Below are 23,307 nucleotides of genomic sequence, written 5' to 3'. Positions count from 1 at the left end.
CCTGCCAAGAAGCGCTTCTTACTACTGGAGCATCAACGGACCCATCCGGGGTGTTTTCAACTATTTCCAGACACTTAAATGTGTTTACATTTTCTGTTATCGCAAAAAAAGCTTCTTCCGATCGGTCAAGCAGTTTTCTTAATTTTTTTTTTAGCGTAGGGAGGGATTAAATAGTAGAAGCTGCAACAAGTGAACTTTTCGCTAGCTGAAGTGGCTACAGTGTAGCCCCTATGTTTGAAAAGTAGCCATTTGTCTCAAGATGTTGCGAGGTAGTTGGCATGGTAGCGGCTAAACCGCAGCTTTGTTTTACTCCCTCCTGACAACATGGTTTCTGATGTGAGCGTCGATCAGTTCAACCTTTTGGACTCTTCAGAGATAACTCAGCCTTGTTCCAAATCGTCTGGTTGACCATCATGGTGGTCAGCCAACAACAAAACCAGCTGCTGTGTTGATGTGAAACATCAAAAAGGACAACCCCGACTATGAGCAGGGTAAGCTAAGCACCATTATGCAGTGGTGTAAAGTAATTAAGTACATTTACTCAAGTACTGTTCTGAAGTACATTTTTTTGGTATTTTTTTACTTTACTAGTCCACTACAAGGCAAATATTATACGTTTACTCCACTACAATTATTTGAAGACTTTACACTAGTTACTTTGTATATTTTGATACTTTTTCTGCTATTTTCAAAAGATTTATGACACATTTGAAAATTTGTGAAATGGGACATTCTGCATAATGAGCACTTTCTACTTTGGATACTTTAAGTTCATTTTGATTCCAATACTTTTGTATTTTGAATTCCGGACTTTAACTTGTAACAGAGTATTTCTACATTGCAGTATTGATACTTTTACTTAAGTAAAATTTTTTTGTTACTTTTCCGCTTTGTTTTGACGTCTTTACATCACAATAGTACAGGGTTTCTTGCCTGTTGTGTGCTTTGGGAAACAGAACCAAAGGGGGCTATTGTGGTGCATTACAGCCTTGGTTGTTATAGTGATGTGATTGTGGGCGATGCCAGGCAGCAGTAGTGTAAAGTAACTAGGTACATTTACTCAAGTACTGTACTTATGTCCAATTTTGAGATATTTTTACTTTACTGGAGTATTTCCAATTGTCAGTACTTTCACTTCAACTCCACTACATCTCAGAGGCAAATATTATACTTTTACTCCACTCCAATTATTGGAAAACTTTATTTATAGTTACTTTGCAGATTTGGATTATTATTACAAAACATACACTAACCACTTTAGTCCTATATACATTTTGGCCATTTGAAAATTGCAGATCTACAAGCTCACAATGCATCGTGATGCAACGCATTGTGAACTTGTAGATCTGCTATTTTCAAAAGATTTGTATACATCTGAAACTTGATGAGTACTTTCTATTTTTGATACTTTTTGATACTTTTAACTTCTACATTGCAGTATTGCTACTTTTACTTAAGTAACACATTCTCCATCACTGGGGAGATGCCAGGCAGTGAGATGGTGAAGGAAGGGGTGGGGGCCTCCTCAGCAACTACAAAGAGCTTTATGGGCAAAGCAAGTTCATTAATGCACAAATAAATAAGCAGTTCCCCCTCCCGAGTTCATTGCAAGCTTAAAAACAACTACACTGTAATCCTCTTTACAGCTGCTTGTTTGCAAGGCATATAGTTAATTCTGGTCATGCTGTAATAAACACCCATTTTGGGGGAAATTTGCAGTCACCCATACAGTGTTTGTTTTGCGTGAACCTGTTTTTACAGCTCCCCTGCCATCAAACTAGGGAGTTAAATTCTATTTCTCAAAGTATGACATGTGTGTGGTATATCCTCCTGTTGCATGTATTACAATTTACAGCAGACTGAGAGTTCCATAAGAAGGTTTCACTGTTTGTGTTCTAAAGATTCAGCATCAACACCTCCTACATACTGTGTAAAGTAGTAACTCAGCAGGTATAATACTTTTCATGGCACCATTCCATAGTTGATGCAGGCAAGTTGAGCAAATGGGAGACCATTCAGTTTTACACATCAGATGAGGAAATTAAGGAGTTTTGTGTTCTGTAGGTTATAAACCATTTTTCCTCACAAAGTCTGCTCCCTATAAATAATTTTTTTACACTCAGTTGGCAAAATTGTAACTGTATGCCTATAACCTGGTAACCTGGCCCATAAGATAAACCTTCGTTGATAGCTGGAGGGAAATCAAGGTGTCATAGCAGCAACAGCAGTGACAAAGAAACACAGGGGCGATAGGGTTGTCACGATAAAACAATATGTTGTATAACTTAAATATACAAAGAAATTACATGTTTAAAAAACGTTATACTTTCACATTTTTAAAGAATTGTGGAAATAGCTAATCTACAAGCTTGTAGATCTCCGTTTTATGCCATTTTTAAAATAATGTTTGAATGTGTATGAACATGTTTCTAGATGTAAATTATTGCATATGATTATTATGCAAAATAATTGCGACCATCTCAAATACTTGCAATTAAACGATAATGTAATAAATGTGACAGGCCTAAAAGAAAGGTACAGATAAAAGTGTGATGAGACTGAGAGTATATAAAACATGCATACAATGTTGTATTGCTTATGAGCCACGAGGCCCATAAGCAGTTATGTTATTGTATTATGCTGTGTCAGATTGGTGGAATAAGTTGTATAATGCAGGTAGAACAGCCTAGTTGAGTGCTGTTCTGTGGTTAGGTTGTTGTCAACTTGGCCTAATAATGTTTTGTCCTGGCTGAACTCTGTACACTGTGGTCCGGTGTTGGATTTCTAGGTGGCTGTTTCTATGACAAGCCACAGCAGATCAGGTGGGTGAGTTAGCGGGTGCCTTGGTGCAAATGGTTGACACTCCCAGGCTTTGGCGTATACCGGTACTTCCCATGATCTATGGAGGGGTGTGGCCCCAGTCTCTGTCTTCGTTCATCAAATTATAAGGAACTAGGTCACAACCACAATATGAGACTTCTGGAGTAGCCTACAGCTAGTCAGAGAGGTCACCTGAGCTAGTTGCACTTTGCAAAACCTATTTCCGATTTTTGAGCAATCCAGCCGTATTAGAACATTGTTGGCTTGAAATCATCCCTTTGCCAGACTTGTGGCTACTTTAATGAACTACCTTTAATAAAATAGATTATAATCACTATTACAGCACATTAATATGGTAGAAATTGTTGGCAATAGCATAAGGTGGCATTTAGCCCAGATCACCTTCCATTTGTCAACACTTTGCACCCAGTGCTTGTCAAATGCACATCTTGGTGCCTCCTGTGGGAAAACACTGCAGTTCTTCTTATAATAGATCTTTTTGTCAGTTTCTCAGTCAGTGTGGCTGAATAGCCTAGTTGTCTCTCTGATTAGGCTATAATGTGTGGATGAAACAAGTCCCGAACTCAGACTGGTAAAGCTTTGGTAATCTGATTAGTACTGGTAGGGAAGAAGACAAGGCTAGTACACACACACACACACACACACACACACACACACACACACACACACACACACACACACACACACACACACACACACACACACACACACACACACACACACACACACACACACACACACACACACACACACACACACACACACACACACACACACACACACACATACACCCCGCCCACACCCCTCAAACTCTCGGCTGGTCTTGCTGCTGGACTCGGGACATTCAGTCTCCTGAAATGTCTCCTCAGACCACCCGGCCTCAGTCTTGGCCGAGGGAAAGGCTGCATAAAAAGCATTCGGCTTTCGGAAATGTGGAAAAAATAGATATGAATGCTGATTCAGATATCTGAAAGTGTGTTTGATTTATCTTGCCAGACAGTGAAACAGCTTCAAAGGTGGATCCCATCCACTTGGAAAACAAGATAAACCTTTTTCTGTTAAACTTTCCTGAAGTATTCCTACTAATCTACACACATTGATTGACTTTGTCACTGACCAGTCCCTTCTGTAGAATATTTGGGAGGCATTTTGTCTTCCTTTCTATAAAGACTGATGGGCAACTAGTAAACTAACCACTTACAAAGGAATGGCAGAGGTGCTTCAGGGTGTCTCACAGCTAAGCCAGAGAATTGAAAGTGCTTCCCTTCATACTCCCTGTCTGGCTGACTTTTTTCTTGTTTTAAAATTTCAGTTCATTTTGACCCTAATTAGTTTTTATCCTAGCCTGAAGCAGGACATACTACTTTAGAGGTGAACCAGGGGCGGGAGTTAACTAATCATTATGCATTTATGACCTCTTACATAAGAGCCTGACTTTTCCACACAAACGGGAAGGGAGAGAGACAGGGATTGAGATAGAATGCCTTCCTCTCTGCTCTTGTCTTCATGTGTCTGTCTGTGTGTTTGTGAAGGGTGCATGTTTGCATATGCATGTGCCTATATGCGCAATGCATGCATGTTTTATCGGGGTGGGAAAGGATGTCCTAAAGCATTGTGTGTATGAGACGTGTGTTTATGCAAGGCATACTTTTGGCTATTTTCTGCCCATGTGTTTGTGTATCCATGCACGCAGGTCTGTCCTGGTCTCGTCTCCGGGAGTCTAATCTACAGCTGGCTCCAGCTGGCTGCCATGCGGGGGGGGGGTGCTCCTCCCTGAGCTCTTAATTAACTGTGAACCAAGGAGCACCAATCCACAACTCAGCACTGAGCTGGCTCTGCACTGTAAACTATATTACTACGTTAATAAACAGATTCTTACAGGTCTTCAGAGGTCTAGGTAAAAAAATACCACACTAGTCTAGTCTTGCAATGCAATTGAGCTGTGCTGTGGTAATGCTTGAATTGAAAAAAGATAAAATCACAGTCATTGGAGAGCAGAGGTAAAAGGATTACCTAGAGCACCTAAAATGTATTGAAGTCATGGCTAAATAAAATATTGGCAAGGCAGAGAGCCTGAGCCTCCTGTGAAATGGAATAACCCACCTATGCGTTCTGGCTCCTTGCTATCAACACTGCAAAGTGTTGTGGATGCCAACTGGCCTGTGACAGTTGGTGCCTCATGGGGGGTGGGGGTTGGGGGGGGGGGGGGTGCATAGAGGTGGTAGAAAAGCTGATAAGATGAAGAGGAGTTTCTGCAAAAGACACCTAACTCTGTAGAAATGCTTCCCCCCCGCACTTTCCTCACATTTGGGCTCGGACGATACACCGAACAATTGATCTCCATTCTCCTTTTTTTCCGTTCACCATGTTTTTTTTTTCCAGGGGCAGAGGAGGAAAAGGACAACAACACAATTGAGCATAGCTTTGAAAACAGCACATTGTTTTGTGAGGGGGTGTTCACTGTCCGTCAGCAGCAGTGCTTGGCAGCGGTAGCTCTGTGTTTACATAAGTGTTCAGTGTGATGGAGTGAGCTGGTTGGAATGACAGCAGACTCCAGAGGCACTTGGACAGAGAAAGCCCATCTGTTGCTGCAGAGCAGGCGAGGAGACTGACTGGAGAGACCACCCGACCCCCCTTCCCCCGACGCTTCCCCCAACAATCGAATGAGCAATGCTGTGTTCATGCTGCTAAAAAAATAAAACAAATGTTTTACACCAGGCTGCGTCATACCAGAGAAACGGCACATGAGCACAAGGTTATGTTCTATGGACTGCGCTGATTCTAACAAAGACTAGCAAGCTAACTTATTTATTATATATAGAAAATGGAAAAGACTGGGGAATTAAACAAACTAACAAATATATAGTTACATACAAATATATTGTATGATTGTTGTGTAGGCCTAATTGTTAAATATGTTTTGAAGATCTTATAGATATATGACATAGATATGGTGCCCAGCCTCAGCCAATATTGGCACACATCCTCCTGGGCACCAACCAAAACCTTTAAACCCAGATAAGACATTATTGTCTGGAAAAAGCATGCAAAGTTGAAAATGGAATACGGGCATGTAGGATCCCCATATATTCAGTCTGTCCCAGGCCACCGCTGCAGGCTACCAGCATAATGGAGTTGAACGGTGCTGCTGCCCAGGAGGTCTGCATTCAAAGAGAAGCAGGGAGTCCAGGGACCACTCAAAAACCTCAACCTCCCCACCTTGCCATCACCTCACCATAGACGTGATCTGGAGAAAACCGGGCAATTTATTGCATCAATCACAATGGATTAGCGAGTCTCATTGCTTAGTCATGCTCACAACCCCCACATCCACTCACATCAAAGACTCAGCTGCATTATCCGCCGCCCTGCTACACACACGCACGCAGGCACGCACGCACAGCTCAGTGCAGTGCGACCCCTGCCTGGGCCTCAACTCTCCTTGGACTTAAAAATACTGCACCAAGGAGAAATGCACACTGTGTTCTCACAGTTTGAAACATGGCCTTCTCCCGCTGCTCCCACACATTCTGAGGGATGCTCCCTTTCAGCACCCCAGCGCAATTATAAACAAACAAGAACTTGTATCATCATAACATAGTGTATACGTGGAACAGCTCAGCTCCATGCTCACACACAAAACAACATGCACGTTGTTCTCAAAATTCCCTTTTAAAACACGCTTTTTATACACTTGCATGATATTTCTCTGAGGAATGCACTGTAGTATTACTGTGACGATCTCAATCTTCCACTCGTAGATCGGTTTCAAAATAAATTCCTGTCTTTCAGATCCAACTTTCATTCACTGAATCAAATAAGTTTGGACATGGTGACGTAGGAATAGGTACATTTGGGCTAAACCATTTCAGGTGGTGTGAATTTAAGCGTCTCTTAATTGTAGTTGGTACTCAAACTCAACTTTATTGTTGTTTATTGTTTAACTGTATTTGCTGTATGTAGTCAAATATACAGCAAGTGCACCTATTCAGTATTCCTCAGTCTATTGTGCTTGATATCAACTCTGTCTGTACTTTATACAATCAGCGTAAGGGTGGACAGGTCAGTGTACATGTGGGTGCAAATACTGGGTTGTCTACAGCTGCTCCCTCAAAAGGTGTCTAAGTCAAGCCGTTTGGTCACACTGGCCAGGTATGCTAACATTAATCTGTTCTCTTGACCGCCATGTACAGCAGCTTAGCCTGCTCTCACTGTCGTTCTCCTCTAGCGCGGTCTGTATACTAGTAGTCAGGGCTCCAAAAATACCACTGTGTTCTTTTCTAATGCAGTGGTTCTCAAAGTAGGGTCCGAGGCAAGCACCTCCACGGGTCCTTGAGCTGGTTCCAGGTGGTCCCCAGCTAAATGATATTTCATGTAATTTAGCCCGGGTCTGTGGCCTAATGTATACCAATCTGGGGATCCTCGAAATTAAAAACTTTGAGAACCATTGTACTAATGAATCTATATACATTGCCTTTGCAGGCGGACCAAACGGAGGGAACTTTGTCCACCATCGAAGACTCCGTCCCTTGCCTTCGCAGCCCCAAAGGTGACCCACCCCTTCAGCCCCGGAGTCGACCCGCCAGCGACATCTACCCCTTCCAGAGCCATGCTGAGAGGACTGCAGCCCCCTGCCTGCTGTCTGGCTGTGTTACCCAGATCCAGCCAGTCACCTCAGATCCTCATTCAGAGGAGAGCAGGCTCAATGGCATCAACTCCTCGGCCTGGTCCAGCCCTGTAATAGGCCACCCTGATGATAAGTCCAACCCGTCACGGATTATGAGGCTCTTCTCTAACCCCAAGAAGTGTCCTGTCCTTGGGCACAGTCCAAGTACGGACAGTCCCTCCCCCCTCCAGGGCTCACATGGTTCTGGTGGCCCCCAGGCCTGGCCGGGCCTTTCAGGACTTGCTGTCATGGACTCCTTCAAGAAGCTGCGCTCCTCTGTGCTCCAGGGAATCCAGAGCAGAGGAACAGCCAATCACGATGAAGAGTGTACTCCTACAACCAATCAGCAACTAACTAATGGCTTGATCATGAGCAATCAAGGTAGTGGGCCAGGCCATGCGGCCAACAGCTTCACATTGTCTAACGGCCATCAGTTTGCTGTGACGAGCCAGTACGGCTCTGATTATGAGGACTGTGATGTCGAGGATGTGGAAGATGAGGAAGGAAATGGTCTTCAGAGGAACTCTCGGTTCTCTAGGAGTATCAAACGAGCTTACGGAGCGGGACGAATCACTTTACTCGACACGGGTCAGGGGAGACGAGAGGTGAGCAACAAGGATGTGGCCGTGCGCAGCGAGAAGCGAGCTGAAGGGTCGGGGTCAGAGGTGGATTCGCGTGCAGAGGGTGTAAACGTGGATACAAATGTGAAGGTGATGCGCAGACTGAGCAAGAGTGCAGAAAACCTAAACCTTTTCAAGACATCTTTCAGACGCAAAGCCCCATCACCCAGTCCTACGTCACCCGGGCCAGACTCCCCTGAGACCAGCAGACCCAACAGGACCCTAAGCCTCCAGAGGACGGCCAGTGCCTCGTCAGTGGACGTACGGGGACGCAGCAGCGTCCCACGTTGTAAGAGCCCTCTTAAGGCCAAGGGCCAGATGCTGAAGCTCATGGGTAGCATGACGGACATCACCAGTCTGAGGCGGCACAGCCGCTCCCCGGGCCCTTCCCCCACGTCTCCACTGTCACCCCTCAGCCGTCTCCACGACGACTATTCCCGCCGACTGCCTTGCCTGCTCGCCAGTGAGCGGCAGCGTCGGCCCTCACCCGCCCGAACTCGGAGCGCCGGGGAGAGCACGGACAGGAGGCAGCCACAAATTGAATACACCCCTGTGCTCCACCCACTGCCTGACTCTGTCTTTGGCCCGGTCCAGCACCAGGTTCATGTAAGCACCGTCTCTGTGGAGAACGCAGAGGGGAAAGAACAGCCTTCACTCACTGTCTCTGCTTATGATGCTTTGGCTGTAACTTCAACGAGCTGCTACACACTGACCGCAGAATACCATTCACCTCCACTCAACCTCATTGAACCTCCTGGAAGCAAAGACCAGACAAACGTCACGTCACAACCAAAGGAGGTAAGCAGTCAGTGCCAGTGCACCAGGTAAGGGTGGCACCCTCCTGTGTAACAAGGTGTCCCTTGTGTAACAAGGAAGTCATCTTGATGCACCGGTCTTGTATGAAAACAGCCCGTTTTTACTGTTCAGTGAAGCTAGCAAGGCACTGTCTTTATATCATACTAATAATTGTTATTATAAATGTCTAAAATGTCAGAACATTTTAAATGGTAAAATTCCACATCAATCAAATAAAACAAAACATAAATCAACTATAAGAAAAAAGAAAAATGGGCCAAGTGAAAAAAAACGGTGCTGAAAATAAAAGCTAAACAAAGACAGAAGCGCTCGGGTGGTAAAGTGCCTGCCTGCCACCGCGGAGGCTGGGGGTTCGCATCCACCGCGGTGCATCCGGCTTTGTCGCGTGTCTACAGTGCACGAACACAATTGGCCCGTGTTTGGGGTAGGGAAGCCGGGGCGGGATGTTTATATTGGGGGAGAAAAAGGGGGTAAAAAACAACTAAAAGAAAATCTAAACAAAGGAATAGTACAGTAAATGAAACCAGCTGTGAACCAGCGTGTCCTTCTTTCAAGGCTGAAACGGCACTGCCTTTAATCAGCAAGGACAAGACAGTAGAAGTCAAGACTCACGAGGTCATAGGTTTTGTGTGAGTGAAGACTCACGAGGTCATAGGTTGTGTCTCATCTGTGTGAAGTCACAATGGGGAGAAGTCAATAAAAAGATCAAATGTCTTGCCTTATCACCTCGAGCAGGAAGGATCATCAGTGAATTATTACTCGACGCGATGCCATCAACCCTTGCCTTGCCCCGGGAAACTGAACTTAGCACCTCCTGGCTGGGAGTAGTGATTTTTTTTTTATGGAAGTGATCTTTGAATGTGTCAAAACTCCAACATTTTCCATGATAAGGTCATGTGCAGACGTGATATTTGAACCGTGCCAAGCTCCGGTGCCAGAAAACAGGAGCCGAGAGACTGCAACAGTTCGAGCAACACACCGGTCCAAAGGTCCCCACGAGGGCTGCTACTATCGATTATGTCATTGGCGATTATTCTGTTTTCTTTTGGATTAATCGATAAGAGCTTTTAAAAAATATATAATATATATATATATATGTCAATGAATCGATGTGAAACATTTCACTTAAAATAATTTTTTTTGACTAAATTGATTAGTCTGATTAACCACTTAAGCCCTATTTTATACTTCGTCGTACAACGGTGTCACGCAAAAATTGCTGATCTATAACAAGCTCACAGTGCATTACAATGCGACTACACTGCGTCTAGTCAATGAACAAAAAGGTAAATTGTAACAGACTTTTGCAGAGAGAATAATTTAGTGCATCTGTCTATACATGCAATCTTATGTGATTGAGAAAAAACTCATCTAAGAAACCAAACGTGAGAACAAGTGACCAAGATATAGCTGCACATTAAACTAGCATCAAGAAAGTATACAAGGAGAGTGATGTGCTAGGGGGTGAGGTGGAGTCTGAAGAGGCAAGTCTTCAGACTACGGCGGAAAATTGGGAGTGAGCCTGCAGTTATGACTGAGTAATGAATTTTCTTTACAATCACTTAAATGTATTAGTTTGATTAGCTGTTGCACTCCCCACCAGTGTCAATGAAATCAATCAACAACAGTAACTTCAATCTTCGCGCCTTTTGACTGCCCCCCCCCCCCCCTTCTGTCATCCTGTGTCATAAACATTTGTTGTGACTTCTGCTACAGCAGGGTCACATGCTGAGGCCAGTGGTACTGTTTTACCTTCCACATTGAAGGAGCTGCCCAGGGTTAATAATTAATAACACCTTGTTTATGATTAGCAGCCCTTGCGCAAAGCTTCCAGCTCTATATTCCCGGTTGCTGTGGCAGGTTAGGCAGCTATCAGTAAGTAAGTACCATGCAATTTCCCCCCCCCCTGTTCCCCCTCCTCTCTCCACTGTCTGTCTTCACTCCCCTCCCCTCCCTCCCTGTGGTGGTGGCAGCCCGGCGCCCGCTGGGTCAAAGTCCGATAACAACGCGTACTAGGCCCAGGATAGCTGGAGCGATACAAGACCGTACAGGCAGAATTGTAAACCTATATTTATAGATGGATGGATTTGGATCGATGCCCAGCCATAGCCAGACTCTGATTAAGAAGATCAATGGAGGAAATACTGCTTGTTTGCATTCAAACTAAGGACTTAAAGACAGCGGGTCTTGGCTTTCAGGAGACGGGCCTGTGTGTTTGTATGTGAGTGCGGGTATATTTCACAATGGTGCTGGGCCACTGTGTGCCTTTTCAGTGCATATGCAGGGGACCGGACCCAGAGCAAGAGAACCAGGAGGTGAGGTTTCAGCCTAATATCATTGGCTAACTAAACCATTTAGAAAACTTTTTCAGATGAGTAACTATTAGCTAATATTTGACCATTTAGCCATACAATAGATGTATCATACTGTATGTACACAATACACATACAGTATGATACTGTATCACTAAACGAAGGAAGTATTTTTTTCGTATTTCTCTTGATAACCCTTGGGCGTCAGTTGTGTGTTGAGTGTTTGGGCAATCACTGTGTGAATAGTTGAATACTTTCACATGATTTGTGCCAGGCTTTCAGTGAGAATCCTGATACGGTTCCTTGAAACTTTACTCCTTAATGTAGCATTTTCGTTTTGCCTTCAAAGACAGTTGTACTAACTTTGAAGGCACTTCAAACACTAAATCTTTGGCTCTGTTTCTGATTAACATATTATGTTCACAGACTTTCTGGCCTACAGCCTGTAAATCTCCGGACCATTGCAGGTTGTTGAATGGGGGAAGAGTGATAAATTGGCCTCATTGACCTGTGAACTTTGACCTTTTGTCCCCCCTTGCTCTCCAGGCGACATCTGACCAAAACGCACAAGAGGCACTTCTCCAAGCCGAGGCAGGCTGCAGCACCCCTCCCCTCTCGCCAGTATCATCCACAGAGTCATCCTCATCCCCTGGAGAGGCATCCACCTCTTCCACTGAATCAACGCCGTCCGCCAACCCCAGACGGAGGGCGGCGAGAGCACGGCCTCGGCCAATCTCTGCCTACGGCCAGCTGGTGTCAAGGAAAGTCCCCATCCCAGAGGAAGAGGCAGAGCTGCATCCGGATGAAAGAACTACAAACGGAACATCCTGTCGAGACTACAATAGCAATGACAGTTGTGCGAATGGAGACAGCCCTGACGGCCGTGGCGTCAACGGGGACCTCCAGAGCAGAAAGCAGCGGCCCGTCTCAGTGATAGGAGGAGAGGAGCTGTTCTCCTCCCCCGGCACTGAGGAGAAGGAGCCCCGCCTTCCCTCAGTAAGCTAAAGCTCTCTGAACAAACCTTTTCATTTGATCTCAATGTCTGGACACGAAACACATCCATGCTTTGTGGTGGTAGTATTTAGAGTACAGAACTACTAAAAGAAGTAGTTTAGGTTGTGATGTAAACATGGGGGTGGGATTGGTGATGACTAAATTGGAAAATGGCTAAATCAGTTGTTCAAAAGAAAAAAGAAAAGACAAGAGTGGGTTGTGCACAGATATGTGCTAATGAATATGCTATTACATTTATTGAATCCAAATTGGCATGCAGGCTGAATAAAATAAACTGACATTTCTGCTTGTGGTCCACATTTCTGCTATGGTTAGCGTTTTCACTCCTAACCATAGCAGGTGCCACAAATAGGAAATGTTGAACCCTATGTCGTAGAAACAATATTTTCCCTTGCGGATTCCTCTGGTCTCAATGTCTGAAACCCACAACTTGTGTTGGAGCAAACCCACAGTTTTGATTATCTTGTATTACTTTAATAGACCTAATAATGTCTTCAGCCTATCAGAATGCTTGTTACATTCCAAAATCATATCTGCCTAAGTCTCTCTTTGACTTTGGCAGTGATTTTGTAGGCTGAGCTCGTAGGCAATAATGCACAGTGAATCAGCAGTGTTAGGAAAATAGAGTTAGGCAGATATAACAATTTGCCCAAAATATGACTTGGGCTAACCGTACAGCTCAGAACCTTCGGTATGATACGCATTGTTGAACTACTGGAGACACTTAACATACCTGGACGTAACACTGGACTGCAGGCAGCTACGGTGACTCCTTACTATTGGTTATTATTAACTTTATAATAACCAACATTAAGGAGATCCACAAGCTCACAACATGTTGCATGTCAGGGTTGGGGTTGTGGGCTTGTAGATTGGCTACTATTTGGAATATAATTATTGATCCTTGGTCTGGCCCTGTACAAAAATAATTGACACAAAACATTAACGATCAGACATTATCATAGTCATTCCCCCCATTGGAATGACACGTCATACACGTTCACAATGCCAAAACAGTGTCATCACATCATGCATCCCACAGACACATGTCCACTGAGCGCATCTTTCTAGTAATTTATATCTTGTAACAGAAAATGTCATAATAGAAATTATGCCATGTAAAAGTAACGGAAGTGAATAGGCTGATTTGGGTCATTGTGATACCGGCCTGATTGCCTTATAAAGATAATACTACAGTCAATGTGGACAAATACACCTCCAGGGCATGCTAGTGCGTGGTAGGGATGCTTTTTACTGTCCAATTACCACATGTAGTCCAGAATAATTCATCAGCCATTATCATCTCATGCAGAAGTAAGTCTGTGCTGAATAGGTTGTTTATGTGACGGTGAGTCATCATAGCACTCATGGATTAAAGTCCTTAGTCACCACGACTGATTTCAGTCATTTGGACTCATTAGAAGTCGGCATGTCTTCTATGGAAGCATGTCGCGCACCGAAAATAGCCGATCTACAAGCTCACGTAAGCTTGTAGATAGTCTATTTTCGGTTATTAGTTAGTTTAAGATGAAAGAGTATTTGATGTGGTCAAACTATCAATAGAAATACATACTCAATCTTATAGAAAACCCTATTCTAGGATATTTCATAAAATCAAAGGTTAAAGCCTCAATCTGCAAATCGGCTGTATGGCTAATCAAAACATAATTTTACATATTGTGCTAATTGTTTATGAAACTGAATTCTTGGGGCTCCTTTCACGCTGTTTCACAAATTGCAGATCTAGGACTTGGCCTAAAATGTTTTAGTCGTGAGATTTTATTTTGCTATAATCCACAACTCTTAACCTAAATCCCATAATGGTTTCTCTCCTCTCCCCCCCACTCCCCCCCTGCAGCCCCTGTCGCGGCCCCCAGTTCCTTCCCACCAGGTGCCCCCCTACAGAGCCGTGTCTGCCAGGTTCCGCCCCTCCACCCTCTCCCAGAGCACCCCCATCGGACTGGACCGCCTCGGACGACACAAGATCCACAGAGTCCTCAGCGGTAAGAACCAGGGGATTGTGTTTAGCGGGGGAATAACAAGCAGACACGGGTTCACAAGCTTATTAAGTCTCAGAGATAGTAGTGAGTCTGGGAATGTTGATGTGCGTGTCTCAGGAAAACGCAAGAACAGACCCTGGTCTGTGACCACGTTGATTTCGCAGATGTTTTTGTTTTGTCAACAGGTAATGCTAGATTTGCACACCGTGTTACCCATGTCTTCTGTGCATTGCAGATGGCGCCTCTGAGACCTTGGCGTTCGAGGACAGCGTGAGCGAGGAGGACGGCAGCTTTGATGAGCTCAGTGATGGTACACCCTACCTGCAGTCAGGGGTGGAGCTCCCCATGCTCAACGAGGTGAGTCAGCTTGGTGGAATTAACACCATCCCACCGCGTTGCCTGGCTTCCTGACAACAGCTGAACCATGGAAAACATGGGTTGGATCTGCTGGGATGTAAACATTTTGTCCTCACTCTAATCCCAGTGCGTGTGTAGGCCTGTCACAATTATTACATAATCATCGAATTGAAATCTTTTGAGATATTCGCAATAATTTTTGCATAATCGTTTCCATGTTGGAAAAATGTTCACACGTTTTCAAATATTTAAAAAAAGCAGAAATAGCAGATCTACAAGCTTGTAGATCTGCTATTTCTGCTAGTTTTACCTAGAATATATGTAAAACTATAGATAGAAACTAATAGAATTATTAAATATGTCAATAATTTCTTTGTATGTTTAAGTTATTTGTCATATCTGCCCTGTGCAACACACAATTAAATCGCAATTATTTGAGTGACAATTAATCGTCAACTTAGATTTGTACTTGTGACAATGAAATGCCACCCCAGTTGCTACAGCAACGCAATGTTAAATTCCAAAATGGCCGCCGTGTGAATATGGACTATGCTTGTGTGTGAGCAGTCAGTCACAAAAAATGTGTTTGTTTGTTGTTGTGTGTTGTGAAGATGCACTGGGCTGTTGCTTGGTCTGGTCTGCTGCTAGCAGAACAGGCAACTACTGCGGTGTCCCAGACATCCAGATGTAATCTTGTATGTTACACATGGGCTTGCCTGGCATGTAATAATGTTGTTTGTGTGTGTGTGTGTGTGTGTGTGTGTGTGTGTGTGTGTGTGGATCAGTGGATAAGCGCTGGTCACACGGTGTACGCTGAGGCCCTCTGGGATCATGTGTCCATGGAGGAGCAGGAGTTGGCCTTCAAGGCAGGGGACGTCATCCGCGTCTTGGATGCCTCTCACAAGGACTGGTGGTGGGGCAGGGGTGTCGACAGGGAGGCCTGGTTCCCCTCCACCTTTGTCAGGGTAAGTGGACTTCCTGACCTGCGTCTCTAGGATAATAGGATAATAGGATAATTCCTTTTAACAGGTCGTTCATGAAAGTCCTTGCGGTCTTGTTTCCAATGAGAACCTGTGAGCAATTGGGGTTAAGAGTCTTGCTCAGGGACAAATTTCATATCATCGGCACATATGCTGGGATAGCCTGGAATCGAACCTGGGGCAACCAGGGCCAGCTGGTTCCCTAGGCGGGCTCACTAACCACTCAGCTATGGCCGCCCACTATACTCTAAATGCATGTTTGCTCTCCCACCACAAAGCCAAAGGGCTACAAACTGGCTTTGCTCCAAACATGCCCCGTTAACCCTCTTTAATACTGTGTGTAGAGGGGTTTGGTAGTTCAGAGGTTTGGCTGGTTTCTGTGGCGACCGCTGCTGATTGGCAGTTGAAGTCTTAATTAGGCTGGCTGTGGTAACCACGGTGAGGCCAGTTGATTGGCAGATGGACATCTGCTGTGCTGTGTGTAATTGCTTGGTGCTGTTGACCGACCAGGAGTTGGTTAAATTGCACATGGTGGTGTTGTCATAGTGATGTGGAACATTTCTTGGGCCATCATAGTTTTACTAGTTAACTTGCCTGCCTTTTTGAAATTCTATTCATATCTTTTAACGGCAATGTGTATTTTACAAATTTCTGTTTATGAAAATGGTCCCTTATCTCACTTTCTTGTTTTTGAAGTGATATAAATTATTGCAAATAGAGCAACATTTAGCAAATAGATGTGTATGTGCCCATGATGGGGTCATCCCTATGTTCCCCCACTAAGGTTAGGTTTATCTGAAGGTTTATCTGTGATCCCAGTTCCCACTGTGGGTGTGGTGTTTTCACATGCATATGTGTTTGTCTGTACACAGCTGCGTGTGAACCAGGAGGACTCGAGCGGGGAGAGCATCGCGGACCAGGAGGAGCCGGTCCCCAGGGACACACACAGCAGCCAGCACAAGGAGCAGATGAGGACCAATGTGATCCAAGAGATTATGAACACTGAGCGGATCTACATCAAGCACCTAAGAGACATCTGTGAGGTACTGGAGCTTCCCACCTAGACGGGGTCATCCCCTATATTCACCAGGTTCTATGTTCCCAACTTACCTTAGGGTTAGGTAGGACCACATCACTCTTGGCACTGCAACATTCTTAGTGTTAATCTAACTGTAGTGGGTTGATTATTAACACAGAGCATTTTGCATGTTAGGGATGTCAGCTGTTATTTGGTTAGTCATTTAATAATATCCGAATATGCTTATCAGCTTAATGATTAATTTGCATAATAAGTGTTGTGGCTGATAGCAATCCCCAATAAATTGATCAGCCGGCAGGCTGGGAGTTAGAAAGCTGTGTGACGCGAAAGGACTCGCGTTCAAACGAAAGCTCAAGTTTGAAATGTTTTAATTAAGTGATGCCAAATACAATTTTCCAATAAATATGTATTATACATGTGTGCAAAGAATTAAGTTAAACGGTGAGCAAAATGTGGTCAACAAAAAATATCTCTCCCAGCTCACCCTACCCCCACGGTCAAACCAGCCTTAAGGTGAGCAGGTGAGGACCATTACTTGTAACCTGCTGGAGGCCACCCACAGAGACACTCCCACCAGCACAGTGCCAATGCGGTGCCTACATCTATCACACATCAATAATCCAATTCAGTGCACAAATACAAATGTAAAACCCCACTTGGCCCCTGCGATAAGTACTAATTTACTCACAGGGTGCTAGTTCAGCGAGAGATCAAGAGTGAGCGAAAGTTTAGCTCAGTTTGGGACCATTTCACAAAGATAGGCAAAGTTGCATAAAAGCTTTGCAAAACCGTGCTCAGATAAAACGGCAGCAGCACAAGCAACATGCTAATCGCTTAAAATATAATCGGCTGTGTGTCCAAGTGATCTATTGTGCATGGATGGGGACACAGAGAAGAATGTGAAGAACTGCTCCTGCTTCTGAGGAAAATGGGCAAATAAACAGTGGAAAGCTACTTTGAGAGAGGTTTAACCACTCCTGGAAATTAATCCATTAGATTGAAACACTCCCCTAGACTGGCTACCTTAACCATTATGCTATCTGCTATCTGTCTGTGGTCGTGCCAACAGACTGCAGTGCGCACTAGATTGACACCAAAACATGTTGACATGTTGATCTTCCTTTAATAAAAATAGACTAACCTACAAGCAGACAGTAACCTGGGTTGGGTCCAGCTGTGCGGTTGCCTACCGCATTTGAGCTGCGAAGATTAAGACACAATTATAATTAAAGTAGCCTAAATGAATGTCTAGTATTCTGATAAACATTCATTCTGTGTAGATGTATTTTGCATTTCGAGTTGGGTATGTGGGTCATCATAACTGTATTTCAGCCTTAGGCTACACCGTTAATTTAATTGAAAATAATGATGTCGGCTATCCTATTGCAAAACGATCTGTTAGTGACATCCCTAGTGTATGGAACATTTGCTGTCAACTTTTCCTGTGTGCTTTTCTACTTTGTGTAAAGACTAATTTGATTTACAGTAGGACTTATTTGCGTGACTGCAAAGGTGAAACTGAAGTGTGGGTGGAGGCACAACATCTGCTTTATTTTCGATGGATTTTCTGCACTTCCAATCATGTACATACTCAGGTTAATTGTGAGACAAATGTCTGAATCAAGAGACTAATCATTACTCACACCAATAATGAAATGTAGGTAATGTTGAAGAGTTGAGTATTCCTTTTACCTTAACACTATAAGAAATGCTTAAACTTAGAAATTAGCAAAATAATCAAATTTACATCATCAGTCTTGAAGGCATCGGGTCCTACATGCTTACCCTTTGGCGGCACCTGTTGGCCTGCTGCTGAACTGTTTCCAGGCGTCCTGTCAGTGTTTATGTCAATGGTTTAAGTAACTAAGTACATTTACTCAAGTACTGTACTTAAGTACAATTCTGAGGTACTTTTACTTTACTGGAGTATTTCAAATTTTCAATACTTTTACTTCTACTCCACGACATCTCAGAGGCAAATATTGTACTTTTACTCCACTACAATTATTTGAAAACTTTAGTTACTTTGCAGATATAAATTATTACATTATACGTTAACCACTTTAGTCGTATTTTATACATAGGCGATTTGAAAATAGGTGATCTACAAGCTCACAACGCGTTGCGGTGCAACGCGTTGTGAGCTTGTAGAGCTGTTATTTTAAAACATTTTAGTACTTTTCCTTTTGGTACTTTAAGTACATTTTGATACCAATACTTTTGTACTTTTACTCAAGTACATTTTATACTTTTATACATATTGATACTTTTATTTTTTAAGTAAAACATTTGAGTACTTTTTCCACCACTCGTTGATGTACTATAAAAGGCCTTTGCTCTTCTCTATCCAGGGTTATATCCGCCAGTGTCGTAAACACCCTACCATGTTCACTGAGGAGCAGCTCAAGACCATCTTCAGCAACATAGAGGACATCTACCGGTTCCAGAGGCAGTTCCTCCGTGACCTGGAGAAGAAATACAACAAAGATCAACCACATCTGAGCGAGATAGGCTCTTGCTTTCTTTTGCAGGTAATGGATCTAAACACACATGCACAAACACTGAACATTGACTCACTCAATCATCAAACTCTCACTTGGCCAGTGATGGAAGAAGTACTCAAATGTTTTACTTAAGTAAAAGTATCAATATCACAGTAGAAATATTCTGTTACAAGTAAAAGTCTGGTATTCAAAAGTTACTTGAGTAAAAGTACAAAAGTATTAGCATCAAAATATACTTTAAGTACCAAAAGTAAAAGTACTCGTTATGCAGAATGTCCCATTTCAAGCTGTCAAAATGTATACAAATCCTTTGAAAATAGCCAAGGTGTATACAGTATATAGGGGTGGAGTGGTTAATTTATGTTTTGTAATAATAATCACAATCAAAACGTAACTAATAACTAAAGTTTTCAAATAGCTGTAGTGGGGTAAAAGTGCAAAAAGTACAAAATTGGAAATACTCCAGTAAAGTAAAAGTACCTCAAACTTTTACTTAAGTACAGTACTTGAGTAAAGGTACTTAGCTACTTGGCACCGCACTTGGGTATCTTGCGCATTCATTTATTCACACAACAGATTCAGTATCACTTACTCACCACTGAATTATTCCCTCTGTCTCTCTCTGGGTCAGGGCGAGGGCTTCTCCATCTACTCGGACTACTGCAACACCCACCCAGCAGCGTGTGCTGAGCTTCAGCGCCTGATGAAGCTGGGACGTTACAAGCACTTCTTCGAAGCGTGCCGGCTCCTCCAGCAGATGATCGACATCTCCATTGCCGGCTTCCTACTCACACCGGTTCAGAAGATCTGTAAATACCCCCTTCAGCTCGGCGAGCTGCTCAAGTACACCCCCAAAGACCACAGGTACGTACACCCAGAAGCCAGAACATCCTGAACAAGTCTGTCAACCTTCTCTTTCTATTGCGTAATGAATCCCTGCTGTGCTGTACTTGCATGCTAACATGGTCTCTCCGTTGTATTAGTGACTACAGTGGAGTGAGCAACGCGTATCAGGCTATGAAGAACGTGGCCAGTCTGATTAATGAGGGGAAGAGGAGGCTGGAGAGTGTTGATGCCATCGCTCACTGGCAGGTGGCCATTCTGCACTGGGAGGTGATGTTAACCACCTTGTTATTAATCACGCTCAAAAGAACAATGCGTTACTTCATATAAGTGGATTTATCTCTTTTTTTTGTAAAGCGATAAAGAAATTGCATTCATATAAACATCTTACTGTTAACTTGTGTATTAGGGCTGTCAACTTTCCTCAGAAATGATATTCGAATATTGGTCTTAAAATTTTGCAGATATTCGAATATATTCGAATATTATTATAAAAAATATATTAAAAAAATCATTTTTTTTTTTTTGTGACAGAAACGGTACAAAAAACAATGTATCGAGTGCTCGGATCCAATAAAACATATTTTCTTAGTCCCTGTCAAATAAACATATTTTTAAAAAAAATATTAATTTTCATATTCGAATATACATATTTTCCCAATATTCGAATAATATTCGAATATTGAATATTCGTTTGACAGCCCTATTGTGTATTTGTTCTGCCACAGGGAGCTGATGCCCTGGAGCGCAGCTCGGAGCTGATCCACTCCGGCGAGCTGACGCGAATTGTCCGTCAAGGCAAGGCGCACCAGCGCCACTTCTTCCTGTTCGACCACCAGCTCATATTCTGCAAGAAGGACATCCTGCGCAGGGACCTATTCCACTACCGCGGCCGGCTGGACATGGACCAGACCGAGGTGGTAGAGCAGGCTGACGGCCGGGACCAGTACATGGGCCTGAGTCTGAAGAACGCCCTGCGCCTCCGCAATGCCTCCACCCTGGAGACTCTGTGTGTGCTCTGCTGCCGGAAGGCACAGGACAAGCAGCGGTGGCTGCAGGCCTTTGCCAAGGAGAGACGCAGGGTACAGGAGGATCAGGAGATGGGTGAGTGTTAAAACATGGGCTCCTATCGCTGGGGCCATTCAGTGGTATTGCAAAATCCAAAATGACTGTAGCACACTACTCCTAATTAGTAGAGCAGATAATAAGAAGAATCGTTCATTTTGTGATACAAGCATTACATTCGCCATGAACATTCTTCTGGGTCAACTTTAGAAACCGGGCCATCGAAAAAATCCAATATGGTGGTCATTTTTCAAGTTGGCCGCCAAATCAACAAGTCATGTCTATATTTCTAGCACATTTTACTAGGAAACATTTCACCTAGACAGATGGATAGATGGACAGATGGACAGATGGACAGATGGATAGATGGATAGATTGATAGATTATCTCAGTGGGCAAGGCCATGAGTTTTGGAGGGGGTTTTGTTCTGCCATGCTGTGGACGAGAAATGGGGTATGTATAATCCCAAAGGAAGAGTATATCAACAGGTTGAGTTGAAGAGAAGTACAGAGTGATGAGCATGAGTATTTGTGTCCGGGCAACTCAGTTGGTAGAGCTCTCGCCTTTGGACCACAAGGTCATGGGTTCGATCCCAGTCTGTTTGAAAATGTTCAAAAACATACTATGGGAGTGGTATTTGGTGATTGACTTCACAAAAGTATAGGCAAAGATGTGCTGAAAAGCAAAATTTGTAAAATCTATATTGGATTTACAATTTACGCTACTGCAAAGACTAAACTGAAGTCGGGGGGGGGAGGCGGATATCCGCTTTACATCCTTGAACCTTTTCAGCACTTCCGTTGCATATACTATATAGCGAAAGCATTTGAAAATGGTGTGAGACTAGAATGGGTTCAATGTAGGTAGAGGACAAATTCTGGGTATGTGCAGATTTACTTAAAGGGGGTGTAAGTGATATTTTTTTGGTTTAAATACGTTTTAAATAGCTCTTCATTCCAATAGCAATCATTGCTACAGTATACAATGTTTGTTCAGTAACAATGGTCTCTCTTTAGTAAACATAAAATTCATTTTCAGGTTGGGATACCAATTTTATCCAATCAGGATAGAGAACTCAGGATACAAGATAAACATTGGATGGAATTGGATGTGATGAAACTGGAATTAAACACTATAAAATTTAAGCTGATGATAAATGGGTGCTCTCTCCTTATTGAATGAAATTCAAAATATTTTCTGTTTATTTAAGAGCTGGAGAGACAGGGACACTATATAACGATGATTAGTCAGAAAATAGAGCTTTAACTCTTTAACTAAAAACTTTTTGTTTGAACTAAAAAAAGATCACTTACAGCACCTGATAATTAATTAATAAACTATACTTAACACTTGACTTTTTTTTCTCTCTTCTCTTGTGACAGGGATACAGATCAGTGAAGAGCAAAGAAAAAAGGCAATTTTTAATGCCAGAAAGGCCAAACAAGGGAAGATCAAGAGTAAGTAACCACAGTTGAGTCCTGTCATCTTTGTTTTAATTGTCATGATTTGAAATAATCTACCTCTACTTTCTCTCTTAGCCACTGGGTTCTCTGATACTCTCCCGCCCCACCACCAAAACCTTCACCCGCTTCACCAACGTCACGTCACCGTGCCAACCAGCGTGCCTGAGCAGCAGGTGTTCTCATTGGCCGAGCCCCCAAAGCGAAAGCCCTCCCACCTGTGGTACACCTTCACCCACAGCACCTTTTTCAGGAAATGAGACTTATTCTTTTCCCTCTTGATCCCTGTTCTGTGAATGTGTGTAAACCTCACCCCCAAACCGTCCTCCTGAAGACTCAAAGATCACTTTGTTGTTTTATGTTTTGTTCCTTAAACCTACTTGTGAATGTATGTCTCATGTTTTATTTTGTGCTTTATGTGTCTCTTAATGTATGTCTGTTTATTCAATATTGAAGTTCAGTGCCTGCAACTTGGGAGGGACACCCTAAAAAGTGTTAAAATACTGACTCCCTCCATATTGTGGGTGTTAACGATGCTGCTCATTATACCCCCACCCTGTCTTATGCCAGCTGAAACTTTTTTATGTTAATTAATTATGACAACTATGTATTTTCTGCTTAAAATTTTGAGTACTTATGTTTTTTGTTTGTTTTCACTAAGGCTGGAACCTTTTTTTTTTGTTTAAGTGTCAGCTCTGAGCACAAATTGGAAAGAGGAGCAGTCTGTCAGCTGTCACACTCACTTCCTGTTAACACTGTAAATAAAAGTCTTGTACAAAAGGACCAAATT

General features: G+C 43.2%; 1 protein-coding gene across 2 annotated transcripts; it reads left to right on the top strand.

The window, feature by feature from the left end:
- spata13 (spermatogenesis associated 13) lies at positions 1–23,292 on the top strand. 2 transcript variants are annotated; one of them, XM_080417299.1, is made up of 13 exons: positions 1–491; positions 7,324–8,925; positions 11,802–12,251; positions 14,128–14,272; positions 14,505–14,626; positions 15,412–15,591; positions 16,479–16,649; positions 18,997–19,176; positions 19,781–20,013; positions 20,133–20,262; positions 20,721–21,096; positions 22,440–22,514; positions 22,596–23,292. In XM_080417299.1, the coding sequence occupies exons 1-13, from the start codon at positions 483–485 to the stop codon at positions 22,775–22,777; spliced, it is 3,855 nt and encodes a 1,284-aa protein (XP_080273425.1). In that variant the 5' UTR covers positions 1–482; the 3' UTR covers positions 22,778–23,292. The 2 variants fall into 2 exon arrangements, with proteins under 2 accessions (XP_080273425.1, XP_080273424.1); XM_080417298.1 differs by having other exon boundaries at positions 14,128–14,289; positions 14,519–14,626.
- The last annotated feature ends 15 nt before the right edge of the window (positions 23,293–23,307 follow it).

Source organism: Gymnoscopelus braueri (assembly GCF_963280865.1).
Source record: "Gymnoscopelus braueri genome assembly, chromosome: 21".
NCBI lineage: Eukaryota > Metazoa > Chordata > Actinopteri > Myctophiformes > Myctophidae > Gymnoscopelus > Gymnoscopelus braueri.
The sequence above is the reverse complement of the archived record's forward strand: the minus strand, read 5'-3'. Positions and strand labels throughout refer to the sequence as shown.

What these genes read in the sequence shown, in the direction of transcription:
- spata13 (XM_080417298.1), top strand. An exon ending in ACCTAAGAGACATCTGTGAG is followed by an intron (nt 16,650 to 18,996) that starts GTACTGGAGCTT and finishes TTCTCTATCCAG; the next exon opens with GGTTATATCCGCCAGTGTCG. An exon ending in TGGCCATTCTGCACTGGGAG is followed by an intron (nt 20,263 to 20,720) that starts GTGATGTTAACC and finishes GTTCTGCCACAG; the next exon opens with GGAGCTGATGCCCTGGAGCG.